General features: G+C 46.0%; 1 protein-coding gene and 1 non-coding gene across 2 annotated transcripts; one reads left to right on the forward strand and one right to left on the reverse strand.

Moving 5' to 3' along the window:
• The first annotated feature begins 827 nt into the window (after positions 1-827).
• LOC8034234 (dopamine D2-like receptor) lies at positions 828-6874 on the forward strand. The gene is made up of 2 exons (XM_029995836.4): positions 828-1826; positions 6649-6874. The coding sequence occupies exons 1-2, from the start codon at positions 828-830 to the stop codon at positions 6841-6843; spliced, it is 1194 nt and encodes a 397-aa protein (XP_029851696.2). The 3' UTR covers positions 6844-6874.
• A 3796-nt stretch (positions 6875-10670) lies between these two features.
• Positions 10671-10769, reverse strand: LOC115308219. Its single transcript, XR_003916478.2, has one exon. It is a non-coding gene; the product is annotated as a U6 spliceosomal RNA (small nuclear RNA).
• Positions 10770-11802: the final 1033 nt, after the last annotated feature.

Here is an 11802-nt window from a genome sequence, read left to right on the forward strand (position 1 = left end):
AGCTTGACCATGAAGAGTATTACGTGCTTTTGTACTCCCTCTGAGGGGCTTTCTGCAGTGCTGTACGAGGCTAGTGTGTGTCAAAATTAAGAGATACTTTCCGTAAACAAGTGATTGTGCAATCCAAATTCTTTATTTTTTTTTTAAATACAGAACTAGGTTGTCAAGATCGTGCTTTTGATAGTGCTGCGCGCGACTTGTGACGTGTTTTCTGTTTTCTATTACCGTTTCTGTGCTTCCTGGAGCACCTTCTGTGGAGCACTTTTCGGTGCTCGCCCTTGCGGCCCTGAGTAGTCTCAAGTGCGTTGTTGTGCCTGCTGTTTTTTTTTTTTTTTGTCGTTAGTGGGCGCAATAAAAGGGCATTTGCTTCAACTCTACTTGGCCGTATTACGACGCAAATATCGGCATTAGAAAGTCACATAAGGTGCAAAAATGATAAAACAGAAATATCATAATTGACTTGTATTTGATGACTGAAAGCTATTTGATCGCATATGTTAAAAAAAAAACGAGTTTGACTATTACCGGTGTCAGAGTTTGTGAGCACATACTCTGCTGTGTTCACTATAAATACACGGTGAAGAGTAGCCTTTGTGTGGTACGTCTCTGTCCGTATACCCCACGTACGGTTAATCGAGCGCTAGCACGATTAAATAATGTCCACCCGTTATTTTTCATTTCTAGTATTGCACACGTGTGCTGACATAATGGTCTCACACTAAAGCACAATGCACAAATGTTTTAGACACCTGTTTTGTGCCATTTATTGTTTCATGTCTGTTCTTAACAAAGCAAGAAGAGGAGTTGCTTCAAAGTGTACCCGGGCCATGTCGCGGACTCAAAGCTGGCTGTTCCTCGCGAGCTCGTCCACAAGGAGAGTCCCGCTGCTCGCCGGGCTCTCCCGCCTGTCAAGCTCCACCAAGGCATTGACGCGGGCTCGGACAGAAGCCTCGACGTCATCGACGACCACGACGACGACCATTAGGTCGACAGCTTCCCTGCTGGCGGAGGCGTCCCGTGTATCACCATCGACGTACTACTACTACGGCGACGCCGCAGTGAGCGTCATGTCCGTGCTGATACTCGTCTTTATGGTGCTCTCGGTCCTGGGCAATGCGATGGTAGTGCTGACGGTGGTGCGGCATCGCGGCATGCGCACGCGCACCAACATGTTCATTGTCAACTTGGCCGTCGCCGATATCCTGGTGGCTGTGCTGGACATGCCCGTTTCGCTCGCCACGTTGCTCAGGGGAGACTGGACCCTTGGATACGGATTCTGTCAGTTCAACGGCTTCACCATGGCGCTGTTGCTCATGTGCTCCATCCACACGCTCATGTACATGAGCGTCCACAAGTACGTGAGCATCACGCGACCCTTCAGCAGGGCCATGACCAAGCGGAGGGTGGGGTTCCTCATCGCGGCAGCCTGGCTCTGGCCTTTCTTCTGCGCCCTCACTCCTTTTCTCGGCCTCACCAAAATAGTATACAAGATAGGCGCGTCGCAGTGCGGCCCTGCGTACCCGCACTCGATGAAGATGTACGCCCACTCTGCGCTCATCACGGTCACCAACTACTTCGTGCCGCTGATTGTGATGGGCTTCTGCTACTTTAACATCTTCCGGGCCATTGGCGAGCACATGACACGCGTGAAGGCCACCTCTAACATCAGCCTCCACAACTCGGTGACCCAGCAGAAGCGCATAAACGTCACCCTGGTCCTGGTGCTGCTTTGCTTCCTGTTCTGCTGGACGCCATACATGATCTACACCTTCGTCGTGAACAGCAGGACAAGCAAGACGAAGGTGCCCTACATTCTCAACCCGGTGGTAAGCTAAATCTCAAGATTATTATAACAAGGAGAGCGTTCGCTAGAGTTACGGGCAAAGAGCGGGGAGGAGCCCATCACGTGGCCGAGAGCGCAGCGGTAGCTCTTGGGTAGTCATGTTACGATAATCAAACAACGCAGGCTTGAAAGAGGTTGCTTAGTAAGCTTCAAAGCTTCCCTAATTTGCTTGGTCACATAGCGAAATGCCTGAGTTCTTGTTTTTTTTTTCACGTGTTTCCTGTAGGGCAATGCTGTAGGGTATGAAGAGGTGCACAAGCTCCCCTATCGTTCTTGGATGAAAGCTATTTATTCTTTAAAGTTTATCGCCGTCCCTCCACCCTTGAAATTGAACTCCGTAGAATGAAAACGCCGTCGCTCTTGCAATCATCGGCTCGTCTAAAAATTACATTGCTTATAAAACTGAAAAGGTCACAAGTATGTAGTCTTTTCGCTAATATTGTGAGAGGCGTGAAAGAGAAATTGGATTTTCGTGTATTTTGTATTAGGGTTTTGACAAACTGTGAATTATTATTTGACCCATTGTGACCTTTCCGACTTCTTTGCAGCATTACTGTTGAGTTTTTGTCTTGTTGCTTTTTTGGTTCGTTTCTTCGCCATCTGTCATAAACACGGGGGCCTGAACCTTGTCGTCTTCATATCTGGGCTTTTTGTTCACGCCCCAAGCCTCTGTATAGCCAGTGCATTACGAGTCAAGAATTGCGGTGCGCAGTCACTAAGATATCTAGAACTACGTTATAATTGGTAAGCTTTATTGACAAAAGAATCATTAGCATGGCACACACGCACTTTCCAGTGTACAACCAAAGGCATTGGATTTATAAATTCGTTGTAGTGATCAATATTGTTTGGATGACCAAGTCGCATAATTACCCTCGTTTTTGAAGTTAAGTGGCTAGATGTCGGTAGGCCTTGTTTTAGAGAGCAGCTCTTAGGCGCCCTTTCCGGCGTGAGCGTCGTCGTCGTCGGCGTAACCGCGCGGTGCATGATGGGTAAATTTCTCTCCAAATTTAGCGGAAAATTTTCTCCGCTATATTTAGCGGGAAATCTTTTCCGCTAAATTTAGTGGAAAAATTTTCCCGCCAAACCTAGCGGAAAAATTTCTTCGCCAAATCTAGCGGAAAAATTTCCCCACTAAATATAGCGAAAAAATTTCCCCGCTAAATTTAGCGGAAAAGATTCCCCGCTAAATATAGCGTAAAAATTTCCCCGCTAAATTTAGCGAAAAAAAAATAGTGAATAGACCTCAAGGCATCTAGCATTGAGGCATACCCACTATCCTGTCAAGCAAAGCCAATCAGAGCTCGACGTTGTTCTGACGTCATCGTAACTCCCGCTCAAAAAGCAGACGAACTTGCGTTCCGCATAAACAAGGAAACGTGGTATGGGCTGAATATCACATGACTAGGCCGAATTTGACATGGAAGGGTGAACGTAAGAAGGTATTCAGACCATACCAAATAAGAAAAGTTAGAACGATTGCACGAACATCAAACCTGAACTTAGAAGAGCTGCCATCAGAGTCCGTGCCCATGTTTCAAGGTATACGGAACTATAACACGGAAAGACCATTATGGATTTCCCGTATTTCAAATTGACCCTCATTATCCGACTATTCTGTGTCGGGAACATTTTTACGAGCACGTAAAGCTAAACAAAAAACAAAAACAAAAAAAGTGAAAGCCGTTTACAAACCCCTGTAACGCCGAATGGGAGCGCAGCTCTTGAGGAGGAGGAGTGAAGGGTACTGAGGGGAGGGTAGACCCCTCCTCCTTCTCCTCCTCCTCCCCTCAATCTTTAATATGCTCCGGGGGGGGGGTCACCTGACCTCGGGGGGGGGGGGGTGTCACGTGACTTCGGGGAGGGGGGTCACGTGACCTCGGGGAGGCGTGACCTGGGGGTCACGTGACCTTGGGGGTCACCTCAAGGTCACGTGACCCCCAAGGTGACCCCCACGTGACCTCAGGGGGTCACGTGACCTTGGCGATCACGTGACCTCGGGGGTCACGTGACCTCAGAGGGGTCACGTGAACTCAGAGGGGTCACGTGGGGACCTTGGAATCACGTGACCTTGAGATGGCCTTGGGAGCGGTCACGTGACCTCAGAGGGGTCACGTGACTTGGGGGTCACGTGACCTTCAAAGGGTCACGTGGGGTCTTGGGGTCACGTGACCTTGAGATGACCTTGGGAGGGGTCACGTGACCTCGAGGGGTCACGTGACCTTGGGGGTCACGTGATCCCAAGATGACCCCACGTGACCCCGAAGGTCACGTGGTGACCTTCAGGGGGTCACAGGGGGTCACGTGACCTTGAGATGACCTTGGGAGGGGTCACGTGACCTTGGGATGACCTTGGTTACGCCAACGGCGACGCCGACGGCGACGCCGACGCCGCTCAAGCCGGGAACGGGCCCCTAAGAGCTGCGCTCTAAAAGGAAAGCCGTTTACAACTCCCTGTAATGCCGAATTAGAGCGCAGCTCTTGAGGAGGAGGAGGGAAGGGTACTAAGAGTCCCGTGTTCTCGGGGGGGGGGTGGGGTCACGTGACCTCGGGGGGTCACGTGTGGGTCATGTGACACCCCGAGGTCACGTGACCCCCAGAGAAATCCTTCCGCTAGAATTTTTCCGCTAGATTTAGCGAAGAAATTTTTCCGCTAGATTTAGCGGGGAAACTTTTCCGCTAGATTTAGCGGGGAAAAATTTCCGCTAGATTTAGCGGGGAAATTTTTTCGCTAAATTTAGCGGGGAAATTTTTTCGCTAGATTTAGTGGGGAAAATTTTCCGCTAGATTTAGCGGGGAAATTTACCCATAATGCACCGCGCGGTTACGCCGACGGCGACGCCGCTCAAGCCGGAAACGGGCGCATAAGAGCTGCGCTCTAAAAATCCCCACTAATTTTAGCAGAACATTTTCCCCGCTAAATTTAGCAGAAAAGTTTCCCGCTAAACATAGCAGAAAAAAATTTCTCGCTAAATTTTGCGGAAAGAATTCCCCGCTATATTTAGCGGAAAACTTTCCCCGCTAAATTTAGCGGAAAAAATTACCCGCTAATTTGAGCGGAAAAATTCCTCGCTAAATTTAGCGGGGAATTTTTTCCGCTATATTTAGCGGAATACTTTCCCCTAAATGGGAGGCGAGCAGGAGGGGAGAGGAGCATAGCTCCCTCTCCGTACTTTCCCCTCCTCCTCCTCAAGAGCTGCCTTCTAATTCGGCGTTACAGGGAGTTGTAAACGGCTTTCATTTTCGCCACTGAGATTGCACGACTATTGGAGCGCCATACCGCTCTCTCTCGTCACTGACCAATCTGGTAAAAGGGAGATTAATGGCTGGTGTTCAGAAGAGAGTGTAGCAACACTGAACGTAAACAGACCACGAAAAGAAAGCTGGGGGTGATGAACAGGACGACCTTTCTCCCTGGCACGTGATCATCTTGTTGTGACATCATCAGGACCTTCGTATGACGCGACTGGTTTCCTATAGTCGGCTAATGAATACCACGCTTTATTTTATTCTTGGTTTATTTCTTTCCTTCTGAGACATTTCTGCCTCTACCAAAGCCCGAATAATGGGCAATCTATTGCGGAGAAGTAACCGGAATTATTTTCTGGAAGGCGGGTTCCTCGTAGGTCACGTTTCGCTCACTAGGTGCGTTTTCTTTGGACCCGCCTGCATCAGTGTTGCAGTCGGTGTTCTTGTGAGACACTACGTTCAACTTCAGTGAATTGTTCTTGGAGACTCTGTTAACGCGTTTACTATATATTTCATGATGGCTGATTTATATGAACAATAAGTGCCAGTGGAACTTTGTTTCTTGTTTCAGAAGAGCATGGCGGAAGCGCATGTTACGCTACAGGCGACTTACAAGGAAGCTGCTTTGTGTAAAATACAAATTTACGATTTTTTTTTAAACAAGCGAAATGTTGCTTTACATTCAACGTCGCTTCGGGCATTTTTAGATCAGCAGCGGCTGATCGAAGGACACCCGAGGTCATTTCAGTTGGCGAACTGAAGTGGCAGCGGCAAGAATTCGTCAAGCCATCTTCGACAACCGCCGTCGGATGATTAATGAACTTGTGGGGGTGACTGGAGTGTTTTGGAGCTCCCGTCAGCAAATTTTATCGAAGGATTAACACATTAAACCGGTTGCAGCAAAATTTGTGCCTCGCTTCGTTAGGTTGGTTCGTCTACCAGCACCACGCGCCTGCCCACACCGTGCTGATCGAGTGCTCTGCAGTTTTGTTTCTTCCAAAACAATATCTTTGAACCCCCTCCCACCCACCCCGCATTTACCCTCCCTTTTTGTCCGACCTCGTCCCGTGTAACTATTTTTTGTTTCCCTAGATGAAGAAAAAAAAAAAGGTTGCCAGAGGAAAACGATTTGCCGATGGGGAAAGGGTGGAACAAAAAACCGACAGTAGCACTGAAAGTCATCAACGTTGACGACTAAACTGTTTTAAGGATTGAAAAACAAAACAAAAAAATCTTTTCGACAAGCGTGTTTATTAGATGGAGAGTACTTTGAAGGCGAGTAAAACTTGAGCACGTAAAAATAAACCCACAATTTGGGCAAATAAATTCCGTTTGTTTTGGGGTCTCCTTGGTATATTTCATTTTAATTGTTTAAATAAGGTGCATGGCCGTCCGTTTCGTGGACAACTAGGTAGCTGAAGACAGAAAGGAATTTGCGAACACCTGTGTATGTAAGCAAAAATTGACGTCTGTTGTGCGACGTGAAGTGTTTATGTTTTAAGCCCCAGTTAGTAAACAATCGTTTCATGTCACTTGTAATCTTTCCGCATGTGCAGGCGTACTGGTTCGGCTACCTGAACTCTGCCTGCAACCCGATCATCTACGCCTTCCGGAGCCCGTCGTTCAGACACGGCTACAAGGAACTGCTCTTCGGGAGCGGCGTCACCGTCGTCAGCTGCGAAGGTGAGGCGCCCTTCCTGTGGCTTCCTTCAGACGCCGCGCTCTGGGTGAATGAAGCGCCGGCAGGATGAGGAAGTGGGCCATCACGCCGTTCCGGTTGGAAAGAACGCGACCACCTGTTGGGAAAAGAAATACACCCGTATCGGTCCGGATGATAGTGGTAGTACTTGAACAAAAGATGGGCTTGGAAATAAATAAATAACCGAGGACATGCTGGCGAGCTGGTGAACTTTCAACATCTTGGAAACTCGAACGAAAGAGGACGATACAGAGACGTCTTCTGTGTGTGTGTCGTACCTTTTTTTTGTTCTTTGATCTCGGGTTTTGAAGATGTTCGAAAGGAGTTTGTTGCAACTTATATGCGTTAAGATAAACATGTAATGAATCTGTGGTAAAACGTATCACCTATATAAAGTTGTACGCGTATACTTGAAATCGTTAGTGACAGTTGTATACCGCGGTATGCCAGCGGCATTCTCTACTGCAATGCAGATTAAAAAAACAAAACAAGTTATTTGTGTGCTCCTTTGCTTTATTTTATAAAAGGTTAAACTGTATTGGATTCCCTTGGTCAATTTTTTATTGTGTTTACTTTATAGTAGAACACGCGTGTTGGTAACTTCAGGGTCAGTTTTGCAAATGTCCTTTTACATTTTCGTGTTTTGGTCAGCTGTTGCTGAGAGTTTTGGATATGGTAAAAATTGTTGAATGTTATTAGTTATGCATTTTTTATTTGTTAGTTGTTTTTGCTAGCTGTGATATCATTAATAACGTCACGGCTTCGCGACGGCGTCAAAAATTCATTGCGACGTGAAGTTGTAAGATGCAGTTTTAGAGAAAGCCAGAACTGATATATACATGCATATTGTTTCTAGATGTTTTGTATAATTATGCCCAGAAAGCATAGCAGATTATACAGTCTGGGCCCGTTTTCTCGAACGCGAACCGTGGTTTAAAGTTAACTATTGTCCCTAGAAGGGGGAATTCCAGGTCACGTGACTGGGAGAGCAGGGGCGCCGAGGGAGGAGCAGTACCTAGAAGCAAAATGGCTGCGGCGTCGCTTAATGAGGGCTAATAGTTCTGCTTGGTTCTGCTGAACATTCATTTCAATCCGGCTGTTATATTAATGACGCACCATCAACCTATTAGCACGTCAAGCAAAGCGGTAGTTCAGAGGGACTACAACTAACCGACGGCAGCATTCCGCGAACGCATCACTCTTCAGCAGTCCGGGATCCAAAACATATGACGATACATAAGCCTTGCAAGTGTTTTTATGGTGAGTAAAAAAAAAAATGTTTTGCGAACGGGTGTTGGTACATATTTATACTAAGACGTTTAAATTGTTACACTATGCACGCCAACTCGTGAGCAGCGATTACTTTGCGGAGAAAGGGGGTTATCCTCATTAAAGTCTTCGTTTCGGGTGAAAAGCTGAGACATTGTACTGTTTTTCTTGTTCACAGTGCGCCGACAATATGCCGACAGCACTGAGGTTTCTACATATCCCCGGTGGCCAGATATTCAACGGTGACGAGAAGCTTAGCTTCTCGTCACCGGTGAATATCTGGCCACCGGGGATATGTAGAAACCTTAGCTCTCGTCACCGGTGAATCGGTTGGGCAAACGGAAGAGAGGGCAAACAGTTGAAATCAGCAGGAATCGCAGAAACGTGCGTCGCAAGGAACGAAAACGAGACTACAGCACCAGCGTTGCCAGACTGGAAGAAACACGGAAAAGTTATGCGTTGTTTATGGCGAAACATATTGAAGGAAATGTTTCTTACATTTTCGAATATTTGTCGACAAACTCTAGCATCGTAGCTAAAATTTCTTTGTACAATCGGAAGCAAATAAATTGGTCTTCAAGTACAACATTACTATATTTTGACTTAAAATACCATACTAGATCGATGACAACCAGCGGAAAAAGAGGATAAACAAAATGACTGGCTTGTTTCACCGATAGATGGCGCATCTTATTGCCCAATCATAAATAATTATTGTTGTTTTATATCCAGCCGTTTATTACAGTAGGTACTTTTCCCTTCCTAGGCACCGTGGTTTACCAAAATGGGTTTACCATCGCTTCGAGAAAACCGGCCCTGGTAGCACCTCTTTTGTGAAGTTTGTAAATCACTAGGTTAACAAACCCTAGATCGTGAACAATCTTGCGGTTTTCTTTAACTTAATGCTGTAATTCTCCAACATAGAAACAAATTCAATCATCTGTTGTATGAGTCAGACAGTGAAGTGCTATCGCGACTGTCGTAACACAAGACGCGAAGAGGAATAGGCAGGGTTATGCAACTGAGTATTTGATCCATCTCCTGTGTTAATTGCATCGCATGTTTTTGAAAATATTTTTGGAACACTTTATTGTTGTATTTGCAAGGTTTTTGTCTGTAACTTGTTCTGTACATTTATATAAAACATCGAGAAACCTTATCAAATAGCGAAAAAAAGCGCCAAGCAAATCAGAATTACCAGCATAAAACTACTATCTAACGACGAGAAAATATTCGATGTGAAGTCATATATTAAATCCAGATCGAAAGCGAACTGAACGTTAGTACAAGTGTTAAACCTGTCTGAAAAAAGGTAAACCGCTTGACTATTTTGATCGCAAAAAAGAGCATTTAATTGATAACGCAATTACCGGGCCGACTTCGGTGTTGGTTTCTGGTGGGAAATGAGAGGTGTTTAGTGAACGTTATTATTGATCACTTAACAAACGACGAAGGTGTCTGCAAATGACCATCTTATCACAGTTTACTTTGACCATAAAGCATTACTGAAATAAAACATTTATAGAGGCATAACTTTAGCGTCCATGTACTCCTAGTGACTAGAGCAGAGGGAAAACGCAATACTTTTGACTTTGGGGTGACTCGGTCACACGTCAGATGGGTTCTTCGTTTGAAAAATACTACTGCGGTTTTGCCGTTTAATAAGATTGAATTATGCCAGATTTTTCGGGAAAATCTCAATTTCTCTTTCGTGTTGGCGATACTTGTCCGACTGGTCTAGCGGGTACAGTACTTTCTTATTCCCTAAGACAGAAAAAAAAGAAAAAAGAAATTATACCGGGTTGACAAAAATATAATTATAAGTGTACGTGAGGAAAAAACCAAACATGATACTATGAAGACGCAATTCTGATTGAATAAAATATTAGCCTTTCAACTGGCGTCACAACATATCTTGATATATCAATGGTACTGCTTAAACTCTCCAGGGTACACCGTCGGGAATTCACAGACCTACCAATTCTGTTGCAGGGAGCACTGGCCAGAGGTCCTCTAGCTTCCAGCAGAAGGTGGCGGCCGACGGTGAGATTTTATAAGGGTGTGGTTTCATTTATTTTAATGAACCTGCTGAGCGCTCAAGGTAAATAACATGCCTAGCATATACTATTAAGCTTGCATAAGCACAAACTCTGCAATATCACGGGCAAGGAAGAACACGGTTTCTATGCAAACGAAAGCAAATTTATAAAATACTGTGTGTGAAAAGTAATGAAACTGTTTACAAAGCGATTCTGTTTCTGAAATGCTTTCTTCTTGAGCTGTTTTCTTAAGAATATTCGAATCGAGCTTTGAGCTCTTGAATCGCTCGACATATTATCTTATATCAAAAACGTTACTTGAATTTATTGTTGTTGGAACACTGATATATTTCAGAATCAAAAAGGGACGTGCCTGTTAGTGTTTTTCAGTATCCTACAGAAACGTTTAAGAAAGAGCTAATCAATACCTAAGAAGCTCATGACAAAATAGCGCACGAGTAGTCCTTCAGATCCAAATTGATCTTTAGCGTTTAAATATACTCTATTCCGCACATTGGGAAACACTTTCCCGCCTACCAATCATTATTTATTTAACAATACTACCTGGCCCAAAGGGCCGTGGTAGGAGAAATGCGTGTCATCCTTGCGCAGCGGCCATGCTAATCTTCTTTGTATCGTTTCAATTTTAGTATATGAACTTTGGAAGTACATATACTAAACGTTGCATTGCTGCTTTATATAGTCTTTAACGGAACTGGTTATTGCCATCCTACACGCACTTTCACTGACATGCGACGCAGTATATAAAGGCAAGGGAGAAATAAATAAATAGCAGAAACGACAATCAAACTATTCGAAATATGGACACACGGTGAAGGACAGACTGTTTTAAAACGCAAGGAGCGTGTTGGTAGAGACTTCAAAAGCACAGAAAAAATGAAAGCCGTTTACAAATCCCTGTAACGCCGAATGGACCTTTTTCCAGTAAGCGTCTGCGCACGCGCACACCCTTTCCACTTGACCTTGACCGCCCTTTCGCCATTTTTGGGGGGCACTGTTTTCTTGCGACACTAATCTGTTCCTATGGGAGAAGGCGAGTCCGGTTGCCCTCCATTTGTAGTAGGCGGCGAAACCGTCATGGGGCACTCCTTACTGGAAAAAGGTCCATTGGAGCGCAGCTCTTGAAGGAGTAGGGAAGGGTACTGAGGGGGGCACGTCACCTGCGGGTAGTCACGTGACTCCGGGGGGTCACGTGATCTCGGGGGAGGGGAGGTCACGTGACCTGGGGGGGGGGGAGGGGGGGTCACGTGACCTCGGGGGTCACGTGACACCCCCCCCCCCCCCCCCCCCCCCCCCCCGGTTACGCCGACGCCGGTCAAGCTGGAAACGGGCCCCTAATACCTGCGCTCTAAGATAAACACAAAGAGGACAAGACACAGACGAGTACGTATCTTTCAACTCACAACAAACATTTATTCAGGGGCTTGCGTTCGCCCGCTCGCCGCCTCACCATCCCGGAGAGGGGGAGGGACGGAAGGGGCAAGGGAAATTCGAAGGAAGAAGAGGTAATGAGGGGGGGGGGGGGGGGGGGGAGGGGAACGGGTAATTCGCCAAGAATTGTATGCATCAGTTTTCGTTCCGGTTTCGTGTTTATTCTTTCCGGTTGTTTAAGTATATTTACTAACACGCTCGTTTTTAATGTTAGCCAAGATCTCCTAGCCCAAACTGGAGAGCTCGAGGCG

The sequence above is a fragment of the Ixodes scapularis genome, unplaced genomic scaffold (assembly GCF_016920785.2).
Source record: "Ixodes scapularis isolate PalLabHiFi unplaced genomic scaffold, ASM1692078v2 PGA_scaffold5__190_contigs__length_132052651, whole genome shotgun sequence".
NCBI lineage: Eukaryota > Metazoa > Arthropoda > Arachnida > Ixodida > Ixodidae > Ixodes > Ixodes scapularis.